The following is a 26,745-nucleotide window of genomic DNA, read 5'->3' on the forward strand; positions in this document are numbered from 1 at the left end:
ATATTAGCAGTTATAGACTGCTAGTTTTGAACATGTAATACCAAGCTGTGCTGTGTAGGCAGTTAGCTGCTGACGATTGGAGAGGTAAAAGCATGCAAAAGCAAAAGTTTGTGAACCGCTATGGGGCATGTCTACAAAGATCATGTGATTTTTCTTTGTCCTATGGGACACAAGCATCTTCCTCATACTATCTCTGTTATGCCTTCTTCTTTCAGAGACTTTTATCCTAATATACCACTACCAATTTAGGCCTCTTAATGGTCGTCATTTCTACAGGCAAGTGAAGGCTATTCCCCTACCCTGCTCACCTGGCACACACTGCTCTCTTCTGCCACACTCTCAGTCATCTGGTTATAGTCCTCTTCCCAGCTCTGAAACTTCGGAGGAGAAAGAATGTCCAAAGAATCCACCCGGTCCAGGCTCCTAGGAACATAACCCAAAATATGAGTCTTGAAATCCTTTCATAGGGAAACATAAAGTAGCTGTAGACAGAGGTAATGAGTAAAAGGAGGTTATAGGCAGTGACCAAATGGGGCCCCAGAGAGATGGGGGGTTAAAGGGGTTTTTTACATTTAAATTAACTTTTTAGTATGTTCTAGAGAGTGCTATTCTGAGACAATCTGCAATTGGTCTTAATTTTTGAGTTATTTAGCTTTTTGTTTAGTAGCTCTGCGGTTTGGAATTTTATCAGCTATCTGGTTGCTAGGGTCTTTTATAAAGATACATATAATGAAAAGTAGTATAAAATAATAAAAAGTATAATAAAAAGTAGCAATAACAATAACAGTATAGACTCACAGGGTGATAGTTTTTGGGTGCCAGGGTCAGTGACCCCCATTTGAAAGCTGGGAAGCGTTAGAAGAAGAAGGCAAATAATTGAAACTATGAAAAATGAAGACCAGGAATTGGTCATTCTATAACATACTTTATAACATACTGTCATGGGAAAACATGTTTATTTCAAAACCCATCAGTTAATAGAGCTTCTTTAGCAGAATCCTGCATTGTAATCTGTTTTTCAAAAACACAAACAGATTTTTTTATATTTAATTTTGAAATGTCACATGGGGCTAGCCATATTCTTCATTTCCCAGGGTGCTACAGCCATGTGACCTGTGCTCTGATAAACTTCAGTCACACTTTACTGCTGCGCTGCAAGTTGGAGTGATATCACCCCCCTCCCAACAGCCGAACAGAAGAACAATGGGAAGGGAGCAAGATAGCAGCTCCCAGTAGGTATCAGAATAGCACTCAATAGTAAGAAATCCAAGTCCGGCTTGGGACTCCTCCAATTAAATGGAAGTAAGAGAAACAATAGGTTACCTGAAAGCAGTTCTAATGTGTAGCGTGTTGTAGCGTGTTACACAGGCTGATTGTAGCTGCCAATATCGGTCCCTTCGACCAATTCAGCAGCTAATCGGCCCGTGTATGGGCACTATTGACGGGACTGCCCGACCGATATCTGGCCTGAAATCGGCCAGATCTTGATCAGGCAGGTTTAAAAATCTAGTCGGATCGGGGACTGCATCGGCTCGTTGATGCGGTCCCCAAACCGACTGACCCATTTCCGCCAATATAATTCGATCATTTGCCCCAAGTGCATTATTCACCAGTCTCTTGGTGTGCTTATTGATAGCAACCACACCCCATTAATTGATATGTTTGCACTGTACCTTATGTCAGTATTTATTTTGCCCTACCTCTGGGTGGTGCTCTCGCTCAGTGACAGCTGTGTGGCCTTGAGGTAGCTCTGCCTCCTCGCTGCAGTTTTGGGGGATGGCTGAGGGCTGCCTTCCGACTCGTCACTATCTGCATCTCCCATGGCCTTGATATAGCTGCCGCTCCGCATCCTCCTGCACGGGATATCATCTTCCTTAATGGGGGGTCCACTCCAGTCCCCACTTGGTACCTGCAGAACAAACACCCAATCCCTCTGTGACCAAAAGGGTGGACAACTTGCACATACAAGTTAGGGGATGAGAAGGGAGCGAAATTGTTTAGCATTTGTAATCTGGTCATGTTATATATTTATCCACCTACCTGTAAATACTGATAGCTGAGGTCCTGATGACAGGACTTCGACTTGAGAAAAGCTTTGTCTATGGTAGCCGAAGCCTTTTGGCACACCTCGCGGGCATGGCTCAAAGTCAGCGTGGACCAAGACCCTCTCTTTAACGTGGACGTTGAGCTGACAGGGAGCACATCTTGTGGGGCTGGCAGGGGAGACAGTGTGAGGGATGGAGGCTGGAAGGGTGTGAACTTGAGGTCATTATTGCTTTTGGATGCCTTCAGCATGCTCTCACTGATAGTGTTGTACCCACTAATGAAATGCCGAGCTGCATGCTCTGGTCTTCTGCCCAAAGTCATCATCCCTGCTGGGTTGCGGTAACCCCCTGTATCACTGTCCAAATTGTCATCTGAACTCCACCACCCAGAAACCGCACTGCCCTTTGATTGCCCCTTTCCATCCCCCTTGCCACGCTCTTTGCTCTTGCTTCTTCTTGTCCCCTTGGAGTCCTCTGATGACCCCTTTTTGCCATTTACACTGGCCCTGCCTCCACCTTCCAAGGACTGAGATTTGTTGAAAAGCTTCTGCACAGAGTTGACCAGGTGGCGTATACGTCCAGGACTCTCACTTCGGTCCTTGCCCTCTGGCACCCCCCGCTGGAACTGCAAGGTGCTGAAGCCATCCTTGTGAATAGGCAGCTGTTTCTCAAACTGGTCCAGGAGGCTAGCAGGAAGCCTGTTGATTTTAGCAGGGGCAACATGGGGGGTTGGGTAGGGTGGGGTGTCCTCTGGTGGTTCATAGTGAGAATTAAAGTGGATCCGTGGAAAGGTGCTGCTGTTGGAGAGCTGATTGTTGAGTGGATATAGGCAGTCCGGGTGCAAGGAATTTTCAGGTGTATACCGAGGCTCCGGGGGGTAGGACTCTGTGGAGCTGATTAGATATGGTGTCCGTTCCTGTGGGATATACAGGGAGTCTGGATGGGAATCCAGGGTTCCCGAGAGGTGCCGTACACGGGCGTCCCCCAAACCCTTCATTGCAGTCGGCACCTGTTAAGCATCTCGTCACAGCTTCGCGATATGGTTTTCATAAGCCCTGATAGAATGGCAAGAATAAACATTACCATTTGTATAGGAAAACGGAACAGATTGTACATTATGCCATATCGAGCTAGAATTAGAGAATATAGACAGGTGTTGTATGCCAGGCTTTAAAGGGACATTTACACTGAAGTGGAACATTTAGGGGCTTGTTTTATATAAAGCATTGATAGCTTTGGATAGCTCCACCAGCTGTCCAGGAATGGCCCTGTCGGAGGGTGAGGGTTTGGAAAGGAACCAGCAGCTCAGATCAAACCAGGCCTGGACTGGACTCTGGTCTTTCAAGTAAACAGAGGCCAAGTAGCCCCCCCACCAGCCCAATAAATAGTGACTGTCTATAGAATCCTTTAGCAGCCCCTCTGGCATTTGCCAGAATCCACAGATTGCCAGTCCAGACATGAATGAAACCCAGTGGTCTTTTACTCTCCCCTCCCTCTATACAATAAACAACTGTCTCTCACTCTCTCCTCTATCTCTATAGCATACACAGATATCTCACACTCTCCCCTCTCTCTATAAGATACACAGATGTCTTGCACTTTCTCCTCTCTCTATAAGATACGCAGATGACACACTCTCCCCTCTCTCTATAATAGACACAGCTGTCTCACTCTCCCCTCTCTCTATAAGATACACAGCTGTCTTTCTTTTGTAAATTAAAATAATGTTAATAGTGAAATACACAAAATCCCTGATAATGTTTAATTTTGGATTATGCTCTAGATGAGTGTCAGGGGATATAACCTTGTCCTAATTAGAACCTCGTGTACCTCCCGCCTCAAACTGAAAAGATTACATTTAGTATCTGCTGAACTCAGTAAGTCTGAAACCCTTCCTGTTTGCCCTTATTCCTGATTCCCTCATTGTAAAGGGCAAAAGACTGTATGGAATAAGTATGCAAGCACTTTTATATATGTTTGCAAAAAACACCATATATATTTATATACATGTGTGTGTGTGCACTGAGGATTATTTGGTGGGATCAGACCTGATGGACTGTTTCCTTTAGTCAACCCAAATATACTATGTAACCATATTAAACAAGTAATATTCCCTTAAACCAAAAGTTCACTTTTAAATTAAAACCCTGTTACCTTTGTCTAATAGATTGTCCCATCCTTGTCTTGACACTGACCCCACCTTTATTTCTTAACCTAAAATAAAAGAGGTAGTGATTAATAATGTAGGCTTTTTGGAGGGGGCAGAGCAAATGGGGCAATAAATACAGAAGGATAATAATAAAGATATAGAAATAGGCAGGTGTGAGTGCGGTGGAATGGGCATCCCTTTAGTCCTCTCCTTAGCACTTTTAGGTGGCTTGTAGCCTGTAAATCAGATGTTATTTGCAACTTTTTAGTGAGAAATGTAAATTCCAGACTGTTGGAGGCAGTAACTTCGTATGGGTAACATACGATAAGAAAAGGTATAATAAAAAAAAAGTTGTGAGATGAATAACAGTGGGACCTGTAAAAGGAAGGACATACTATGTATTCAGTACCTTTGTAACCTAAACCATGATATGGGACATTCCAGGAGAACTGACCCTTGCAGCTGAAAGAAAAGGAGAGAAATGTTAGACTGAGAGTTGAGGGATAACTTACAAGCAGGTCAAATTGGATGATGGATAGATATTTGGGATATGCCACACTCTCTTCCCAGAGGATATTAATTGATATTATCTCCACTAACATAAAATACATTATCACTCCCTATTATTCCTGCTATGCCACAGCCATAGTCCCTTTCCAGAGGCTATTATCCCCCCACTGCTACTATAGGCACCATCTCTCCCTACTATACCTGCTATCCCACAGCCCCAGTCCCTTCCCAGAGGCTATTATCCCCCCACTGCTACTATAGGCACCATCTCTCCCTACTATACCTGCTATCCCACAGCCACAGTCCCTTCCCAGAGGCTATTATCCCACTGCTACTATAGGCACCATCTCTCCCTACTATACCTGCTATCCCACAGCCCCAGTCCCTTCCCAGAGGCTATTATCCCCCCACTGCTACTATAGGCACCATCTCTCCCTACTATACCTGCTATCCCACAGCCCCAGTCCCTTCCCAGAGGCTATTATCCCACTGCTACTATAGGCACCATCTCTCCCTACTATACCTGCTATCCCACAGCCCCAGTCCCTTCCCAGAGGCTATTATCCCCCCACTGCTACTATAGGCACCATCTCTCCCTACTATACCTGCTATCCCACAGCCCCAGTCCCTTCCCAGAGGCTATTATCCCCCCACTGCTACTATAGGCACCATCTCTCCTTACTATACCTGCTGTCCCACAGCAGAGTTCCAGCTATGTGATAATACCAGGAAAATTTTCTATCCTTGGACACTGATAGGGGTTAAATTGGGATAGTGAAGATAATCATAACAACTGAAGTAATACATACACAGACCTTGATTCAAAACAAAATTTGTGTAAGTTCAGCATTAAGCAATTTAACCCCTATCAGACACCCTAAAGACATTTTTGATTCACGCTATACAAATGTACAATAAACCCTGACAGAGCTTATCTGCTCCAGCTCTGCTATGTATCTCCCACTCACATATCATTCTCAGCCTTCCCTGACTGCTAGCTCAGGATCTTCCTCTGCAGTTGCCTTCTGCTCTACTGCTCTTCTTTTCCTACTTACATCTCTCCCCATCTCCCTCACTCATTCAGTCTTCTTGGCTCTCTGCAGAAATCAGAGCCCTAATTAGTATCAGTAGCCAGATTAAATGTGTCTGTATCTAGAGAGCGTGGCTGTGTGTGCTTTCTGCCCTGTCCATACTCAACTGCTAATTCATTCACTACTTTACTGTATATTTGTCCAGTAGTTTAATCCCCCTCCTACCACCTAATTTTCCTGTGCTTCCTATACATTTATATATGTCATCACAACATCCTTTTATACCCTTCAATATTTGCACTTTTATATTGCCCCAGCAAACACCCCACGCTACAATTCCTATACTCCAGTACTGTCCCCGTGTTATCCATGCACACTGCCCTTAGCAGCAACCCTGCTCTCTAATATTTGCCCATGTCTTGGATATACTGCCCCCTGTGACACCGATCCCTGTTTTACCAATATACATTGACATTTCTCTTATTTGGTTCTCATTGGACCCTCTACACTCCAGGGCAACCCTGTAGCCACATGCCAGGCCCAGACTGGCAAGCTGTAGAATCTGGCAAATGCCTGTGGAGGACACCGGGCCAGTGTACTTGAACTGCCAGGTAGTATTTTGAATCTCAGTCTGACCATGGGGTCTGCTTCCTCTATATTTCATGATGGCCCTGTACCTTATAAACAGATCTGTGCAGTGGTGTAACTATCATCCTGCTGTATGGCTCAATCTCCACCACCCCCTTGTCATTCATCGCATGTAGGCGGAAGGGGGGGCACTGTGCTATGGTGCAGATAAGGACACTCACACTAAGGTGGGTTGGGGGGGGGGCTGGAAATCTTTTTGCAAGGGGAGCAGCTGAATCAAGAAATGAAACTATCTCACTGCACTGCACCTACTGGTCCTGTTACCTGTTTACATTGTCACAACACTGTAATACTTGTCCTATATGTTAAGTCCCCTACTATCATCTGACATTGGCCCTGTTACCTATATACACTACCTATAAACAATAACCCCCCCTACCTGCTAATGTAGTCTTTTACCTTTATACACTGTCACAATATAACCCCTCCTTACCCTTAAATAATGCCCATGTCGCTAGGGTTGCCATCACTTTCTCTCACCACCTACAGTGAGGTGCATGGGTCCGACCTGTTACTAGCTTATCTAACTCACTTTGGTACCTTACTACAGTAGTAAGCCTTATGCGCCCTGGCATCATTCACTCTTGTCTTCTTACATCAGCCAAATAGATGGTGGTTTGGAAATTCCCTTCTTAAGTATCAGAGAGGAGAACCTGATCTAGAACCTCCTCAAGGGGGTTCCAAACCTAACAGCACCATCTAGTGACTGAAATAAATATTTACATAAAATATAGCTATATTTCTACCCCTTACATTTTATCTAGGTACCAACACTGCCCCTCCTTTGTCCCTAATACTGGCCCTATTGCCTACATACATTGCCATTTGCACTGCTACTCCCTTCCACCAACACTAGCCCTGTCACCTATATACACTCTAACTAGCGCTATTGCTCCTTTACTAATACTGACCTTCCTACCTAAATACACTACCCTCCCTATTCTCTAATCCTGCCTGTGTTTTCGCTATTTACTGTCCTTTTACCTATACACACTGATACCCCCTCTCCACTGTACTTCTATCTCCTCCCACAATCTGATAGTGTACCCCAGATCTGATAGAGAGCATTACTCATATCACAGTGTTGCTGCTTGTGCGCCCACCTTTTGCTTTATTTAGTTACTGCGTTATAATTCTTTAATTCTGTGCCTACTATACTTGATTAATTCTGGTCTGAACTATAGTACCCTTTGCTGATAACTACTACTTTTCTCACTGTGAGATAAAGCCAGGGTAATAGAAGAGAGTATTAATAGCTGGTATAACTAATGCACTGAAAGCTTCACCAGCAAACGTGGGAAATTATAACTGAGAAGACATAAGGCCCGAAAGAATAAAAGCAAATTTAGTTTTGTTGGTGAGATTCTATAAAGGACTATGTTACAAATGACTGAATGGTATACAGTGTACCCTGCAGATCATTCTACCTAATGTCCTGGCTATTGAAATAAATACAAATAAGTGCCAAATAGTCTTGTTTTGGGTGCCAATACTACTTGGCCCAAATCTGAAACAAAACAATACATAGCCTGTTTAAAATATCTATTCACCAAGAAGCATAATTACATGTCACATTTGAGGGTTTTGGCCAGTCTTACTGTCATAATATGCCATTGTGATTCTGTAATGTCACCTTCAGCTGTCCTATCTCCTGTGCTAAATTACTCTTTGTACCTTTTCTATATAGAGTAATCTTTGTATTATGGTGCCTATTTATAAAGCCTTGTAAAAAAATTATGCTGGAAAAATCCAGTCATTTATTTGACACAACCCCAGTCCTCTATTAACCCCACTAAAGTCAGGAAGAGTTTGCCAAGCAGCTATGATGAACACTGGATTCTATGCAGCATTTTTCAGGCTGTGTACAGTGGTAAGCACTTATGTTCTCATCTTGCACTCATGTTATCAACTGATCATTGAGTTATACAGAATATCCCTGGGTGAGTTCTTCATAGAGGTCAAAGAACAGGACCAATTATTTGTTTACTTTAGTGCTTCTTTCACTTAGCATGTCTCCTCTCAATAATGGAAATCCTATGGGCAAAGGCACATGAGGTGTTTTGTTACCCGAGTGAAATTACCTGCTTCCCAAAAATCCAAGCCACTACAATTGTGTTATCTCGAAATACGAAAATACTAAGCTGTTATCAGGCATTTGTTTTGGAGCTTAGAGAACTGTTTGTCTACAGTTCAGGTTAGGGTGCAAAAATGCAAAAACATGGTGGATTTCTGCCTTGCATGTAGTAAATGTCCACTAAAGACAGATTATGGTATTGCTTAAGTCACAGACCTTCCTCGCACACCCTTAATTCTCCAGAAGAAACAGACGCCCGGTGCTCACTGCCAGAGGGATCGGCACCCTCCAAAAATACAATATTGTCCATAATACAATGGCACTCAGGGCTACAAACGGGATAAACCCTTAATTCAAATTTTTATTGCGGTAGTGCAACGTTTCGGGGCAAAATAACCCCTTTATCAAGCATAAGTCACAGACATCCCACTGACAGCACCTTAAAATAAAAAAACAGCGTAAGGGAGACATTGGGCAAAACATTAGTCAGATGGAGTCCTAATGGGTAATTTCAGCATGCTGACATTGCATCTAAACATGCACATTGCCACTGTATCTCTCTTGCCTCTTCTGCTGAATCATGATGCTGTGAAACCCTGAAGTTAGTGCTGCCCTGGCCATGGCCATAATTACAAGGTTTTCAATAAGGCTAGGGGAGGTTAAGCCTCCCCAAACCTGCTTGGCACCTTAAAAAAACTCACTCTGCTTTCTGCATTGCTCTGGAACCTTTAACATGGGGGAAATCTAGAATTCCTGCAAGCTCTGGTTCTGTTGTAATCAGTTGTGCTCTAATTGGAGCTTTCTTTCTTGTGTCTATCTTTGGCCCATCTTTAGCCTCCCCAAACAAAAAAGTTACCTTCCGCCTATGCTAACTAAACAACACCGGGCCCCCCCCCGTAAAAAAAATCTTCAGAGGGGCCCGGCATGCACCACAACCCCAACCTGGCCTCCCCACCCAGCTCACTGGCCACTTGTGTCCCCCGCTCACTCTCAGGTAGGAGAGTGTCCAGGATTGCTGTAAAGCTGTAGAGGAAACCGACCCCATGGTCCAGGCCCCCCTGTCTCTCTGCCCCCCACCCCATACATGCGGGGTCTGCTTCCTCTGTAGTTACACCACTGGTCAACAGGAGTTGGACACTAATACCGTTTTTAATAAGCACAATGCAGTAGTGCAGGTTTTGTGGATGTACATATATGTGTATGTATTTACAAAGAGGATTGATTTATTTATCCTTTTAATGGGGACGTTGGGGATACAAGAAAGGGCTGCCAACAACAACTTTTTAAACTCAAAAACAATTTTTGGCAACACACCCTATCACTCTCCAATCACCCTATTAGGATCCTGACACACCGACTCTGCCTACTGCTGGATCTATGCCAGCTACATTGGGAAGGGTTCATAGGCATTTTCAATGGTAGAGGAAAAACAAATGTGGATGCAAACTAGCACAAGAGGGAGACTGGGCTGTTACTGCATGAGAATAGGGGGGGCGTCAAAAACATATTGACAAATTCAGGAGACTTGGCCTGTCGTACTTCCCCTTGAACCTTACAATCTTCCTTTCATACATTATGCAGAGTCTACTGCTAATCAGATTTCAAATAGATTAAATAGGTCAGTGATTTAAAGGAATCTGTGATACTCACAATCTTCCGCGTGACCAACTGCTACATTCTGCTCATACTAGCCACATTCAGTCTGATAAGTCCAACCCCAAATACAGTCACTTCCATCTAAGACCGACCATTTTGGCCGTCTTGTAATTGTCCATTACTGGCATGCTAAGCCCGCCAACTTGATGTAAGCAATTACATTTGTCTCTGCTAGCGAGATGCACCTACAGGATATCTAACCTTCTTGCAAGAAAGAAGTATTCCAAGTAGGGTTGCCAACTGTCTGGTTTTGCAAGGAGCTGTCCACATTCTGAAAACTAGGCAGAAATCCATTAAATTGCATCCAAAAGATGCAATAACCTCCCCTCCACAATGCCATCAAGCCGAGCAAAACATCCCGCCCACCGATTGTAAGCAGCCAGCAGGCCCACATTTGTGTGGCCCATGAGAACTGGGGCCTACGGGGATTTCTCTCAGTGTCCCAAAAGCCTGGCACCTTCAGTTGTCATATCATATCTTTCAGTTTGACCTTCCTCCTGTTCCCTTCTCTGGAATCATATTACTGTATGTATTTCCTTACTGTTTATAAAAACATAACTAGCAGTTTTCTATATATAGAGAAACACAGGCAAGCACAATAGTGCATTAAAGGGTAATCACTTAGATTGTAAGCTCTATGGTGCAGGGACCTCCTTCCTACTGTCTCATACCACATGGCACTTAATCTCTCTCTATTTATACTTATTTATTGTATTTATTATGACACTTGTCCTCCCTGTGTGTAATTGTGTATATTGTAAGATTGTACAGCGCTGCGTGTCCTTGTAGCATTTTATAAATAAAGTTATACGTACGAAATAACTTAAATTATATGATAATAATAAGGATAATCCCAAAAAATGGCACTAAGCGTACTGCAGCCTTCCCTAGCTTTCTACTTATCATGGCTATTGGCTTTCAGGAACCTTAGTGAGGACCCTTGCCTAGCTGTGCAACTAAAGCCGTATAGACACCCAATGCACTGCGGCTAATTTATCAACACTGGGCATTTTTGCACCTGGGCAGTAACCCAACCATATTTTTGCTTTCATTGTTGTAACTGCAGCATTGGTTGCTATGGGTTGCTGCCCAGGTGCGTATTTAACTAGTGTTGATAAAAGGAACCAGCTAGAGGCAAGAGTGAGTTAGTCAAAGCAACCAGCCTTCAGTGGGCACAAGGAGTAGAGACAAATTAAGAATATATCTCCCTACGTGTTTTTGTCCCATGATCAGTGAAAAGCTTGATGCCTGAGATTGGAATTATCTTTAAATGAGGGCATGGGTTTTATGGCACCTTAAGGTGAAACTGTTACCACCAGGCCTTTATAATACCGGTCAGATGGTAAACCGAGGTTATAGGGATTAAATTGCCCAAACCTTGGCCCCACTCAGGGGCCAGTTTCAGATTTTTTTGCAAGCCAATAATATTGCAGTGTGGTAGAAATTCCAGCCAGGCAATGCTCACATCCAGGCCCAGACTGGCAATCTATGGAGGGGCTGCTGTAAGATGCCATAGACAGACACTATTTATTGGGCTGGGGGGGCTGTTTGGGCCTCTGGGTACTTGGAATGCCAGGACCCAGGCCCAGACTGGCAATCTGTGGGTTCAGGCAAATGCCAGAGGGGCTGCTGTAAGATGCCATAGACACTCACTATTTATTGGGCTGGGGGGGCTGTTTGGGCCTCTGGGTACTTGGAATGCCAGGACCCAGGCCCAGACTGGCAATCTGTGGGTTCAGGCAAATACCAGAGGGGCTGCTGTAAGGTGCCATAGACACTCACTATTTATTGGGCTGGGGGGGCTGTTTGGGCCTCTGGGTACTTGGAATGCCAGGACCCAGGCCCAGACTGGCAATCTGTGGGTTCAGGCAAATGCCAGAGGGGCTGCTGTAAGATGCCATAGACAGTCACTATTTATTGGGCTGGGGGGGCTGTTTGGGCCTCTGTGTACTTGAAATGCCAGGGCCTGTTTTGAATCCAAGCCCAGGCCTGCTCACATCCCATCAGCATATTTAAGAGGTTATAATTCAAGGTCCACTTTCCCCTTGTTACTGTTTCTGGAGGAAAAACAGGTGGATCACAAGCAAAATGGCACGTGTAGCCATACATATTGGCTACCAACACACTGTGCCAGATTTGAATGATCAGATCATTTGGGCCTTAGGATACTAACCATAATCATAATGGGGCCTAGGGAGACCTACTGGGAGAGGACCATATCCATAACCCACTGATATAAATAGATTTTCTAACTCCTTCAATAAATACGTGGCCTCCATTGGGAGGGCCTCAATTGTGCTTAAGGCCACTTTAATGCTGATGGTACACCAGACGTATCAGCAGCAGAAGCACCTTCAGGGCTCAGCTTACTAGGCTGATATTGACTGATGAGTAACCATTTAGCCACTCATATCTAAATCTGTAGCTTATTGGTCTATGTACTTTTTATCAAAGAGTGAAACCACAGTCCCCCCAAGTGAAATTCCACCACTCATTTCTATGGGATTTTTAAGCAGTTTTTTTGAAAGCTAACTCTCTATTTCACCCAGAGATAAATATGCTCTCAAAAATTTTACTCTTTGATGAATATACCCCTATGGCGTAGCTAGAAGCCACAGGCAAAAACAGCAACAATTTTTTTTGTCCCCCCCTACATCCAAACCTTTAGGTAAATAGCTTATTTTCCATATATTAAGATACAACACCCATAGCCACTTCTGTCCTACTAGGCCTGATGGCTTACCATTTTTTTTTAACGTTTCTTCCTATTTTTATAGTCTAGCATCCAGACTGCTTTCTGCGTTTATTCTCCTGCTACTGTCACCTCACATTATCTCAAATATATCTGCACTGCTGCTGCTGGCTTGTAATGTAATAAAAGAATTTATGTCCATTGCATTAGCAGGCATTTTCTATCATTATTCTGCCCCCTCCACCTATACTGATTCCCACTTCTGCCCCCATACTGATCCTCTGCCATACTTGGGGGCTGTATCTGTTGACACTGACTCTCCCCCCCTCCCCCCATAAGAAGTCACAATTCCGAGACAACAAGATGTCACCGTGCATTAATTCTTTCCTAGGATACAGTGAAATGTAAAGCACAGCCTCATTGGCTGCAGCCACACGCCTGTGAACAGATGGAAGACTATTATTGGCTGCCTGGTCTCTCATTCATAAAAGCACTGCTGTGGCGTCTAAGATGAAAACAAGGTAAAGCGCTCAATTTAACACAATAGTCCCCAAGGCGAAACACAGGCTGACACCAAATAATCCTGTCATCGCTAAAAGGAACCTGAACACAATAATGTATTATCTGCCTTCTGTGTAACCCAAGCACATATCAATTCTGTTCCAGTGCTAAATTGTTCCTTTAATGCTGTAACCTTACTCCATGATTCCTCAGCCCTGTTGCGAAAAACACCGTAATGGTTCTTCAAATTAAACTCTTTTCACAAGCCAAAGCTAAAGGGGAGATAACCCCTCTTTACTAATATTCTATTTATTCTGTTTGCATATAAACATTCACTTAAACATACTGTCCCTCTATACAGGCATTTGTGCTTATTTGCTATAATATATACATATTTGTTACATATCAGTGGGACTGCTGTTGGGCTCCCCAGTGGCCAAATTAACCCAAAAAGTGGCTAAATGCTTGGTTGCTGTCACAGAGCAATCATTCTTTAAAACAAATCCATGTATTATTTGTAAATGTAAAAATGGCAAGTGTAATACCTCCCTGAGAAAGAGCAAACATGTTGATTTATGTCATTAGGTAACATTATAATAATAAGTACCACTTATATCTATTTTACTAAGGCTCAGAGATCTTGAAAATAGAAAAGCTTAGGAGTTCAGTATCAAATCAACCCTATATAATAAGCATCTATATATCTATCTATCTATCTATCCATCATCTATCTATCTATCATCTATCTATCATCTATCTATCATCTATCTATCTATCTGTCCATATCTATCTATCATCTATCTATCTATCTATCTATCTATCTATCTATCTATCTATCTATCTATCTATCTGTCCATATCTATCTATCATCTATCTATCTATCTATCTATCTATCTATCTATCTATCTATCTATCTATCTATCTATCCTCATATTAAATTAGGTTTATCCTGTTAATGTCACCTTCCATAAACAAAACAGTAATATAATATGGGTTACTGATTGCTCAGAGTGATGTTTCTATGCCAATTTGCCATTCATTGGATGATTGCGACACCAGCAGTGGAGTTGGGGGTAGGAAGGGGGTACCTTGTTCCTCTGCAATTGGTGTATGCACAGTAGGAAAGGGGGTCGAGATCAAACGCCTAGGGAAGCACAAAACCTACATACAGCCCTGGACTTAGTTCACTCTAACTAGCAGGTCCAGACTGGGATTCAGAATAAACCCTGAAATTTCAAGTACAAAGGGGCCCAAACAGGTCCCCAGGCCCAATAAATAGTTTATGGCAGGGGTCCCCAACCTTTCTTACTCATGAGCCACATTTAAATGTAAAAAGACTTGGAGAGCAACACATGCACCATAAAAGTTCATGGAGGTGCCAAATAAGGGCTGTGATTGGCTATTAGGGGCCTCTATGCACACTATCAGCTTACAGGGGCTTTATTTGGTAGTAAATCATATTTCTATTCAACCAAAACTTGCCCCCAAGTCAGGAATTCAAAAATAACTCCCTGGTTTGGGGGCACTGAGAGCAACATCCAAGGGGTTAGAGAGCAACATGTCTTTCTTGTCCTGCTATACATGCTTTACCTTCCTACCTTCTCCTGCTGCTTTAAGGTCCCCCACCATGAGTGATGTCACGATATTCACCCCTCTTTGCATGCCTGATTAAATAACCATCTACTGGTGGTCAAAACCAAAGTTTTGTGCCAGTTCGCACCACCTGCAATCACACTGGAATTCTAGAAAAAATATTGCATTGTGGGTAGAAGACACCAGAATTTTGCACCAATAAATGGGCCCTCGTATGTCTTAAAGACAGAACCAGAGAGTTCCCAGGTATAGTCTTAATGAGGGTAATTAGTTTTAACCCAACAAGATCATAAAAGTGTGGAATATTATTTTCTGCTGCTATGACATCTGTCTCCATTTTTACACCCCTTGGTATTTTTGTATGACTCTTGTAAATAGAGATGGGGCAATTAATCAAACCTAATAATATTAGACAATTTAGTTGTCACAATTTTTATCATTGTGATGCCGTGACATAGCTATCTCATTGTGGGAATTAGAGTTCTGGGAGGTAGACAACTGGCCAATATAGCAGTCTGAGGACAGTACTATAAAGTGTTTTGGCCCCAGTATGCTCTATCTCACCAGCTGACTGTAGAAATAGCTGATGATCCCTGTACATCTAGTGCAGGGTTTCACTATCACATTTTTCCATAAAAAAGGCAATTTTCTAGCTGTAGAACTTCCTTAGATAATTAGGGCTACAAAAGCAGATACATGAATTTAACCCCAAAAATAGACTTGTTCTAGTTTCTGAGGTATTCCCTGTACCCATTACAGATCCTTGGGTTTCTGATGTACTGGTCCCTGGGCCAGTATTGATACATGTATAAGGTGTCAGTGGGCCCTCCTGCTTTTAGCCATTTGGCCTAATTCATGCTCATTACTTATTTTTTTACGGGAACAAAGCAACTAAATATATAGAAGAATAGATTATAGTTTGTAAAAAAAACTAGAAAAATATAGAGACTAAGTAAGAAATGGATGACAGTAGTTTGGAGAGTGGGCCCATGGTTTAAGGTTTTCTGGTGGGCTCATGGCATCCCAGTCCGACACTGCAGTTACTCCTACCCAATCCACTGTTCTTGACTGTGACACAACAGGACTCAGTTTTGTAGCTTCTCATGTGTTCCAGTGATAGATGCCCTGTCTCAAACACATTCCAGTTCAACTAAACATGCACATATCCTACTTCTAGGTACTAAACACAAGATCTTTTCTATTTCTACTTTAGTTCCATCAGACATGCACCATGTACCTAGTACTTTTGCTCATTGTTCTCACTATAGGAGTTTAACCAACCCGTGCAGTAAAGATCTTCGAATGACTTGACCGTTCATATAACAACCAAATCTCAGTGGCATCTTCCACCCCATGTGATGCCCAAGTCATTTTTGATGTCCATTGAAGCTTCTACAACAGGGTAGAAGAGATCCTAGAGGTGCTCCACAGCTTTAGGCCATGCTACTGCTAATTCTAGCACAGCTATCCCAAAGAACCTGATTCCAATTCCGGACTTAGAATTAACCACTCTAAGTCGATTATATTTCCTATAGACCCCCTACCCCCAGGTACCCCGGATCACATATCACAACTTCAAGTTGTGACCTCATTTAAATACCTCGGTATTACGGTACATAAGGACCTAAATATGTTTGAACAATTAAATCTAAATCCGGTGGTGCAGGCTCTAACCAACAAAGTATCCATTTGGCAGGATCTGCCTCTCTCTCTTCCCGGCAGAGTTAATATGTTTAAAATGATTTTTCTCCCCAAGTTTTTATATGCCTTACACAACTCTCCGATAACTCCTCGGATGAAATGGTTCAATGGGGTAGACAAGATAATTAGGGAATTCCTGTGGGCAGGAGACCATCCACGCTTGAATATTAAAATACTCCAGGCACCTTCCTCTGGAGGAGGCCTGGCTTTACCAAATCTCAATTTCTATTTTATAGCTGCCCAGCTTGTCTTTGCCCACTGGTGGATGGTCCCCAATGTTAACAATCCAGCAGTGGTCCTGGAGGCTGCTATACTAGGCTCGTATGAGGCTCTATCTAAGCTTCCTTACCGAGGCACCTCCCCTTTCTATACCACTACACCCCTCATGGCCACTGTGGTACAGGCCTTCCAGAAATCACAGAAGCTGGTCCATGGCTCGCTCGAGACTTGGTCACCATGGACCCCACTTTGGAGCAATAAGCAGCTCCCACACTTTCACGCTCTCCCAGATATTGCAAGATGGGCACAGCTAGGTATCAAAACTCTAGGGGACATTCTTACCGGGGGAGAATGCAAAACATATGACACACTCAGACAAGAGGTGAATCCCCCCCCAGATATTTTTTAGATTTCTGCAGTTACGCCATGCCTTTAGTATTCAATTCCCCGCAAGGCCACTAAGGGTAGCGCAAACAACCATGGAGACCTATCTCCACAGACTGGACCTGTCCAAACCTCTCTCCTGGTTTTACACCATACTGTCTGCCTCAGGCCCTTCCCCTCTGCAGAAAGCCAAAATCAAATGGCAGAGTGATATCCCAGCACTCGACAATGATATGTGGTTCGGATGCCCTTAAGCAAGTGACAGAAATATCAATCTGTATGAGGGACAGATACATTCAGATAAAATTTTTAAACAGATCGTACCTAACCCCCTACCGCCTGGCCAAAATTTATGAAAATGTGTCTGACCAATGCCCCAAGTGCAGAAGCGATGTTGGTACTCTGTTCCATGTTTTCTGGTCCTGCCCAGTGATACAGAGATTCTGGGGGGAGGTTCTACAGTTCCTCAATGAGAAGCTTGCCTTCCCAAACATACGCTCCCCTGAACTCTGTCTGCTAGGACTAACCGGTGACCTGCACCTCCACCCCTACTGCTATTTGCAGCTTCTTTACTACGCTAAGAAATCCATTCTAATGCACTGGAAGTCTCTAGATCCTCCTCCTCACCAATTTTGGCGGAAATTGGTGGATGATTCCCTTCCCAGTCAGAAACTGACCTATCTAGCTAGAGGGTGCCCGGAGAAATTTAATGCCGTATGGGGCTCGTGGCTGGACCTATAAATTTGGTGATTATGGAGGATCATTAGCCCTGTGCAACCAGAACTGGTACCTTAGCCTCACACCCCCCCCCCCTCTTTTTTCTGCTTATCTCTCCTCTCTACTCTGTTTTTTCTCTTGTTCAATTGTTTGTAAATATAAAATATGCAAAATAAAATCTTTAAAAAAAAAATTAAAAAAAACCTGATTCCAGCATATAAAGCACATATTGCTAAACGACTTCCTTACACTTGGAACATAAGACAGCATATGTGTCACAGAGGGCAGCAATTGTATAGCTGTCACCAAACGTCCGCACAGGAAGCCCTATTTATCTGCCTATTTGTGTTTACTCATATCAGTGGCACAGCCATGATTGTTCCTGTGACGTGTCCTCCTCCACAGATTGCTTCCAACAGCAACCACCTGCAACTGTTGCAACACCCTTACTAGTGCAAACGGCTGCTGTACATAAATATAAAAAATCCCTTATCCTTATATTTTCTGTTATGCCAAAGGCCAGCTTGAAATCCAGCCCAAAGTTATCTTATTCCCTTGTAGAATGGTAGGAGGTACTATTTTCGGCATCACGATGATATTGAATATAAGCAGGTCCGGATTGGCAACCTGTGGATTCTGGCCAATGTCAGAGGGGCTGTTATAAAATGCCATAGATAGTCACTATTTATTGGGCTAGTGGGGGGGCCTCTATGTACTTCTATTTTCAGTCCCAGTTTAGGCCTGAGTACAAGCCTGTATATGACTAAGCATACTGCGTATATGTGCAGGGTATCTACACTCTCACTCGGAGCATTCAGAGCTGCACAGTGATTTATGCCTACGGTGAACTCGCTGCACTGTATAAAAGTGATGGGAGATATATATATATATGTGCTCCTTTCTTTAGTATTGCTTGCTGAGACTGAACATGGCATATTTTGAAAATGGGGTCAGTACCAGAATGCCAAGCTCTGATGCCCATTTTCTGCACCTTGCAGCACAATCTTTATGGGGTCCTCCAAAAACTGGGGTAAATTGTCCATATTCATTTATTGAAAACTATGCATTAGTCAGGGCCCCCACCATGCGCTCAATTTTTCCTAGCAGCTACTGGGTCTGCCACTGATATTGTTACTCCCCAGGCAATAAGATTTTTAATTTGATTTCATACAGGTCACATCTTGCCCAAAATGCCATTCAGACTGCTCAGTTACCCACTGCATTAAGCACCCTGGAGTGGGGCTGCAGTTATGGGACTCCAATGTGAGCTCTAATAACCTAATAGATATTACTGGGGTGCACTGGGCCCTTATTTATTCCTATAGATAGTTACTTAGAGTTGCAAACTTGCACGCTAATTAGCACAAAGCATTTTGCCGATGCTTGCTTGTACCCAGCGCCAATCACTTCTTATACTTAATCATGGGAATGACATGCAAAAATTCCTTTTTCCACTGAGGTAATGCCTGAGCATGTCCATTTTTCCACTCATTTCATTCAATTGAGAGGAAACATCCATGCCCTTAGGGATGAATTGACCCCCCAGGGCACCAGGAAAAAATCTGGTTTGTCCCAGTCCTTTTGGGGCTAACTACCCCATACACATGGGTGCTGGGGTACTGGGCGTAGTGGGGATGGGGGAGTGGAGTAGTGGGGGTGGTTTGATTCTAGTGGGCCCCGGTACACCAGCCCAACACTGTTTGCACTCCTTGTTATACACCTATTTTATTGTGGGCCCCAGTTGCACACATTCTTGCACCCCCAATTGTAAGGCACCATATTTTGTGCCAGTTTCAGTAAATGCAGTTTCCCAAACATGATGCATTGTGGGAAAATGGCCCTCTCATCATGTGGGAAAATTGCCTCATTGGTGTCATCTGCCAATATCTTTTGTATTTGATAAGTGAAAGTTCTAACCCAACATAACTTAGCATTTACTATTTGTATGGGTCTGTGTTTCAAGTTAAAGGGCCCCACACAACACAGAAACCCCCAATATATCACTGTAATCTGCTCCCTTAAAAAGTACAAATAAATACTGTTTTTATATGCTGAAATCCAGCTGCAAAACAGTTCTTCTCTTTCTGCATCATTTGTAATCCTGGAGGGAGGAGGGACTAAAACATTGATGTTACAAATTGTAACAACTTCTCCACAGCTTACAGACAGCATGCAGGAACTACATAACCCACAATGCATTGCACTGTGATGTTCCTTTCCTTATTGACATCATGTGTGCAGGGAATTGTGTCATAATAATAATAATAATAATAATAATAATAATTTGCTGGATGCAGGCTGAAGGCAGGCTGAGGACAGGCGACTAGAGTTACATTTTATTTGATTCTCAAAGTAGTCAGATCAGCAGGGGAACAGGGGGTGGGGCTTAGGGAACTGTTCCAAACCATACTGTTATATTAAAAATTGTGAAAAGGCTGCGTATTTTTAACTGCTGTATAGTTTAGTTGCTTGAAAATTATGTTTTCTTTTCAAAAAGCCCAAGTTGTGTTCGGGTTGAGTTCCCCTTTAAGTCACCTGTTAGTCTGCAGCTCCATGTTTTTATATAAATCTAAAAATGACCTGTATCACGAATGTCCAACATCAACCTGGCCAACAGCTCCGATTAGAGGCTGAGAATTGTATTTTCACTTTTTTAGTATCCAATATAGGCTACAGTCTAAATTGGGTTTGATGTTAAACATAATTATATTCCTCCTGTCATGTCTCAAATGAACACTTAATAGGCTGCTTCAAAGTATTCATGGTGCTCCAGTCTGCTTAAATGGTAACCATGACATCACCAAATACATACATCACCGTACATAAATACGTGGGCTCTTACATGGCTGTACTAATTTTAATCATCACTGTACATAAGATACACAGGAACAATGAATCCCATACCATAATTCTTACAGTTCCGTTTCAGTTACACACAGCACCTTACTATTGTGGCTAGGAGCTTTAAACCCAGTCCTTTATAGTAGCCCAAATGGTTCAGAACTGAAACTCTCAGCATGCCCTGACAGTTCATATTAGATAAAACTGACCCTAGTTTCCCATAGATTGTAAGCTCCATTGGGGCAGGGACTGATGGGAATGGGATAGGGACCTTAGATTGTAAGCTCACTGGGGCAGGGACTGATGGGAATGTGATAGGGGCCTTAGATTGTAAGCTCCACTGGGGCAGGGACTGATGGGAATGTGATAGGGACCTTAGATTGTAAGCTCCACTGGGGCAGGGACTGATGGGAATGGGATAGGGACCTTAGATTGTAAGCTCACTGGGGCAGGGACTGATGGGAATGTGATAGGGACCTTAGATTGTAAGCTCACTGGGGCAGGGACTGATGGGAATGTGATTGGGACCTTAGATTGTAAGCTCCACTGGGGCAGGGACTGATGGGAATGTGATAGGGACCTTAGATTGTAAGCTCCACTGGGGCAGGGGCTGATGGGAATGTGATAGGGACCTTAGATTGTAAGCTCCACTGGGGCAGGGACTGATGGGAATGTGATAGGGACCTTAGATTGTAAGCTCCACTGGGGCAGGGACTGATGGGAATGTGATAGGGACCTTAGATTGTAAGCTTCACTGGGGCAGGGCCTGATGGGAATGTGATTGGGACCTTAGATTGTAAGCTCCACTGGGGCAGGGACTGATGGGAATGTGATAGGGACCTTAGATTGTAAGCTCCACTGGGGCAAGGGCTGATGGGAATGTGATAGGGACCTTAGATTGTAAGCTCCACTGGGGCAGGGACTGATGGGAATGTGATAGGGACCTTAGATTGTAAGCTCCACTGGGGCAGGGACTGATGGGAATGTGATAGGGACCTTAGATTGTAAGCTCCACTGGGGCAGGGGCTGATGGGAATGTGATAGGGACCTTAGATTGTAAGCTCCACTGGGGCAGGGACTGATGGGAATGTGATAGGGGCCTTAGATTGTAAGCTCCACTGGGGCAGGGGCTGATGGGAATGTGACAGATAATAATAATGTATAATAATTCCTGTTCTGAATTCACTATCCCCTAGTTCTATAGCAGCTTCTCCAATTCTAGGACAGTAATTAGTTTTCCCAAACCTTGCTGCCCCAGATACCGGGGTTTAAATTATTTAAAAAGGGAAACCTGAGGATTTATATTGTTCTTTTTCCCTGATTAGTGTTTTTAGGGAATGAAAGGGTCTCAGCCATATTTCAGTACCAAGGACAGATCAGCACTAAGAGACCAGTCTAGGCCGGTCCCTCGGTGATTTACTAAAGAGAGGCTGGAGGCAGGCTTGAGGGCCGAGTGGGTGGTGTACCGAGGAGAGCGACTCCCAGCATGCATTGCGCTTGACCAGACCTGATTTAGCTATAGGCAGAGAGGGAAAGTTGAGGCATCCCTCTGTTACAGATAGGAACATGTAACATTATATGGAATAAACTACAGCTCCCAGGATCCCCTAACAGCCTTTGCTGAGGGTTGAAGTTGTATTTCTCAGGGGCTTGGTTTCTCTGAGCATATCTCCCCACAATCTGTCTCTGCCTTCCCCCACCCCACTCCCTATATGAATCTATCTCTTCCTTCCCTCTGCAGTTCCATTCCTTCCCTCGCTCCCTTAAGAAAGCAGAAAGTCAGGATTCTTTAACCCCTCCAAAGCCAGAGAAACATACACACTGCTCCACTTTAATCCTCCCTCTCTCTCAGAACATTCATTTGCAATTACCCCGTAGTGTCTCGGATTCTGCGAGCATCCAGATGACCTTGTGATGTCCTTGTCATACTGGGATGTCTCTGCATGAGTCTTTTTGCCCCACACCTAGAGCGCAGCATGTCCATTACCTTTGCCCATATGCCAATTAACTCCTTCTGTGCCTAGAAAGCATCCACACTGCACTACCAGCAATAAAATAAGTTGCTTGGGTCAAAGGTCCCAGTCTGTTTAGAGTGGTCTGATCATGGCATATTTGTTTGCCTGTTAGTATCACAGTGACAGACACTTATTGGATGGGGCACCAATACAGCCAGACCAACCATCTGAAATCCAAAGGCACCGTGCCACCGGAGCTACAATCCAAATCATGTACGGCAGAGCTCTCCAACTTTTTTCTAAAGTGGACTGATTATTATATTATAACTTGGCTCTAAATGTATTAAAAGTACTGAAACAAAATCACCATTTTTGCACCCAGGCTGAAAAAAAAACAAGGTTCCAGTAAATGAGCTGCATCTGCCAAACTGTTGTGCCAATAATCTGCAAGTTTCCATTCACCAACACCCGAGCTGTATTGTGATATCTCCCAATGATTTGTCCAGCAAACAAATGACCAGACAAGTTTCACTTTCTGGCCCTGGCTAAAACTGCCAAGCTAGTGTTACTCACTTATTTACCCCTAGCCCTGCAGGGGGGCTTTAAGTTAGGCCTGGGGGGGGGATTGAAACAGGACTGGGGTCTGTCAATCAAATGGAGGTTATATATGGCAAGTTTTGCTACACACATGCTATTATAGGTCTGAATATGATCATTCAGCCACTTAATCCATTCAACTGATGGTTGTACGTCCCACAGCCACAGTCCCTTCCCAGAGGCTATTATCCTCACTGATACTATAGGCACCATCTCTCCCTACTATACCTGCTATCCCACAGCCCCAGTCCCTTCCCAGAGGCTATTATCCCCCCACTGCTACTATAGGCACCATCTCTCCCTACTATACCTGCTATCCCACAGCCACAGTCCCTTCCCAGAGGCTATTATCCTCACTGATACTATAGGCACCATCTCTCCCTACTATACCTGCTATCCCACAGCCCCAGTCCCTTCCCAGAGGCTATTATCCCCCCACTGCTACTATAGGCACCATCTCTCCCTACTATACCTGCTATCCCACAGCCACAGTCCCTTCCCAGAGGCTATTATCCCCCCACTGCTACTATAGGTACCATCTCTCCCTACTATACCTGCTATCCCACAGCCACAGTCCCTTCCCAGAGGCTATTATCCCACTGCTACTATAGGCACCATCTCTCCCTACTATACCTGCTATCCCACAGCCCCAGTCCCTTCCAAGAGGCTATTATCCCCCCACTGCTACTATAGGCACCATCTCTCCCTACTATACCTGCTATCCCACAGCCACAGTCCCTTCCCAGAGGCTATTATCCCCCCACTGCTGCTATAGGCACCATCTCTCCCTACTATACCTGCAATCCCACAGCCCCAGTCCCTTCCCAGACGCTATTATCCCCCCACTGCTACTATAGGCACCATCTCTCCCTACTATACCTGCTATCCCATAGCCCCAGTCCCTTCCCAGAGGCTATTATCCCCACTGCTACTATAGGCACCATCTCTCCCTACTATACCTGCTATCCCATAGCCCCAGTCCCTTCCCAGAGGCTATTATCCCCACTGCTACTATAGGCGCCATCTCTCCCTACTATACCTGCTATCCCACAGCCCCAGTCCCTTCCCAGAGGCTACTATCATCCCACTGCTACTATAGGCACCATCTCTCCCTACTATACCTGCTATCCCACAGCCCCAGTCCCTTCCCAGAGGCTATTATCCCCCACTGCTACTATAGGCACCATCTCTCCCTACTATACCTGCTATCCCACAGCCCCAGTCCCTTCCCAGAGGCTATTATCCCCCCACTGCTACTATAGGCACCATCTCTCCCTACTATACCTGCTATCCCATAGCCCCAGTCCCTTCCCAGAGGCTATTATCCCCCCACTGCTACTATAGGCACCATCTCTCCCTACTATACCTGCTATCCCACAGCCCCAGTCCCTTCCCAGAGGCTATTATCCCCCCACTGCTACTATAGGCACCACCTCTCCCTACTATACCCTACTATACCTACTAACCCTTACTCTTAGTACTTACAGATTATGTAAGGCTCCGTGGCAGTTATCCCTTTTACACCCACAAAAGTAGGTACTAAGTTCCAAGGCACAGAGACAATAAATGATCATAGGGCCCTATGGGGGCCCAGAGGCAGGGCAAATGCATGTTCCACCCTGCCAGAATAGTCACTGCCAAGAATTGAATCATGGCCTCTTAGATTTAGAGGTGTGCATTTACCAAAATGCTATTCCTTTTCCCTAAAACACTGCTTTTAAAGAACCCCATAAACGTTTGAAGAGTCCCAGCACAGCAGTTCTCCAAAACTCCCCTTCACGATGACCCTGGATATAACTTATACTGAAATCAATACAGCAAGTGAACATAAAGATCCAGTTACAGACAGCGAGAGGACATGCGATTTTGGGACATTTACTCAATATAAAAAGACTGTATAGGTTATGGCACCATCACCGAATAGAAAGCGTTCATACAAATCTAAAGTAAGAGCAGTGAAAGTAATAAATGGAAATGTTAAACCTTCCCAGGAGAGTGTAGGGAGTCGGAACAGGGAAGGGAGGGGGAGTGGCTTTACTAGGACAGGATGGAGGGATGGAGAGACAACTGCTCTTGGGAAATCTGCTGAGAGAGTCACAAGGCAAGAGCGAGAGTACGGGAAAGTCTGCATGGTAGGTAGGTGTGCGCCGAGTGGGGATCTGATGCCAGGAGCAGATTCAGAGAGGAAAAGCCAGAGGCACTGCATGTAAGAGAAATGCTTCTACCTGGGCCATATTCTTTACAGGAGTCCAACCTTCTGCCCACCAGCTGGTACAGAACTACAATAAACTACTAGATGGGCAGGTAGCATTGTACAACTTTCCCTGGTACATGGCCCCAATTTGTGCCTTGCCCTATACATTTATATATATAACATAGAAAAGTTATAAAATCATTCATGCCAATATACCAATGCTTATAAACGTAACTTTTAGGCCACAGTAAGACAATAACAAATATTATATATATATATATAGCATCTGTCATCCTATTTCTCTTCATAGTTTGGATCTTCATACCTTAAGTCTGTTAAAATTTGTTAAAGTGATACTGACACAAAAATACTAACTACTTTTTAAAATATTAATATAAATAAAAAGCTACCTATAGGTCGTGTTGACGGTTTTTCACTGACAGGTTTGGTTTTGTAAGTAATTGTTACTTGAAGTCCCTAAACCTGACTGTTTTGCCAACCTGACTGTCCCTTCCCAACCTATTAGTTATAGCTTCTAATGCTAACAGACAAATATGGCCGCCCCCTCATAGAGGAACACAGGGGATCAGACAGGTAAAGTAAACGCAACAGGCAAATATTTTTATGGCAAAAAAGTTCTTGCAAAGACAATGTTATGATAGATGTAAAAAAAAAGATTTGCTTTCTGGTGTCAGTATCCCTTTAAATAATCCCATTAGGATTGTTGCCCCCATTATGGATTCATGCATCTTAGGTACCTGTACAGGCCTGGGCTGGCATTCATAACAGACCCTGGCATTCCAAGTACCCAGAGGCCCAAACAGCCCCCCCAGCCCAATAAATAGTGACTGTCTATGGCATCTTACAGCAGCCCCTCTGGCATTTGCCTGAACCCACAGATTGCCAATCTGGGCCTGGGTCCTGGCATTCCAAGTACCCAGTGGCCCAAACAGCCCCCCCAGCCCAATAAATAGTGAGTGTCTATGGCATCTTACAGCAGCCCCTCTGGCATTTGCCTGAACCCACAGATTGCCAGTCTGGGCCTGGGTCCTGGCATTCCAAGTGCCCAGTGGCCCAAACAGCCCCCCCAGCCCAATAAATAGTGAGTGTCTATGGCATCTTACAGCAGCCCCTCTGGCATTTGCCTGAACCCACAGATTGCCAGTCTGGGCCTGGGTCCTGGCATTCCAAGTGCCCAGTGGCCCAAACAGCCCCCCCAGCCCAATAAATACTGACTG

At 44.1% G+C, this 26,745-nt stretch overlaps 1 protein-coding gene across 2 annotated transcripts in view; it reads right to left on the minus strand.

Annotated features, from left to right (window-relative positions):
* Positions 1-26,745, minus strand: part of dlgap4 (discs, large homolog-associated protein 4) — an 85,263-nt gene that overhangs the window by 54,043 nt on the left and 4,475 nt on the right. The window contains 6 exon segments of one of the 2 annotated variants that reach the window (NM_001142152.1): positions 309-423; positions 1,701-1,909; positions 2,041-3,100; positions 4,200-4,259; positions 4,604-4,656; positions 6,924-6,971. In NM_001142152.1, coding sequence (NP_001135624.1) covers positions 309-423; positions 1,701-1,909; positions 2,041-3,042 — 1,326 coding nt within the window. In that variant the 5' untranslated portion in view covers positions 3,043-3,100; positions 4,200-4,259; positions 4,604-4,656; positions 6,924-6,971. 2 annotated transcript variants of the gene reach the window in all.

This window comes from Xenopus tropicalis, chromosome 10 (assembly GCF_000004195.4).
Source record: "Xenopus tropicalis strain Nigerian chromosome 10, UCB_Xtro_10.0, whole genome shotgun sequence".
Lineage (NCBI taxonomy): Eukaryota > Metazoa > Chordata > Amphibia > Anura > Pipidae > Xenopus > Xenopus tropicalis.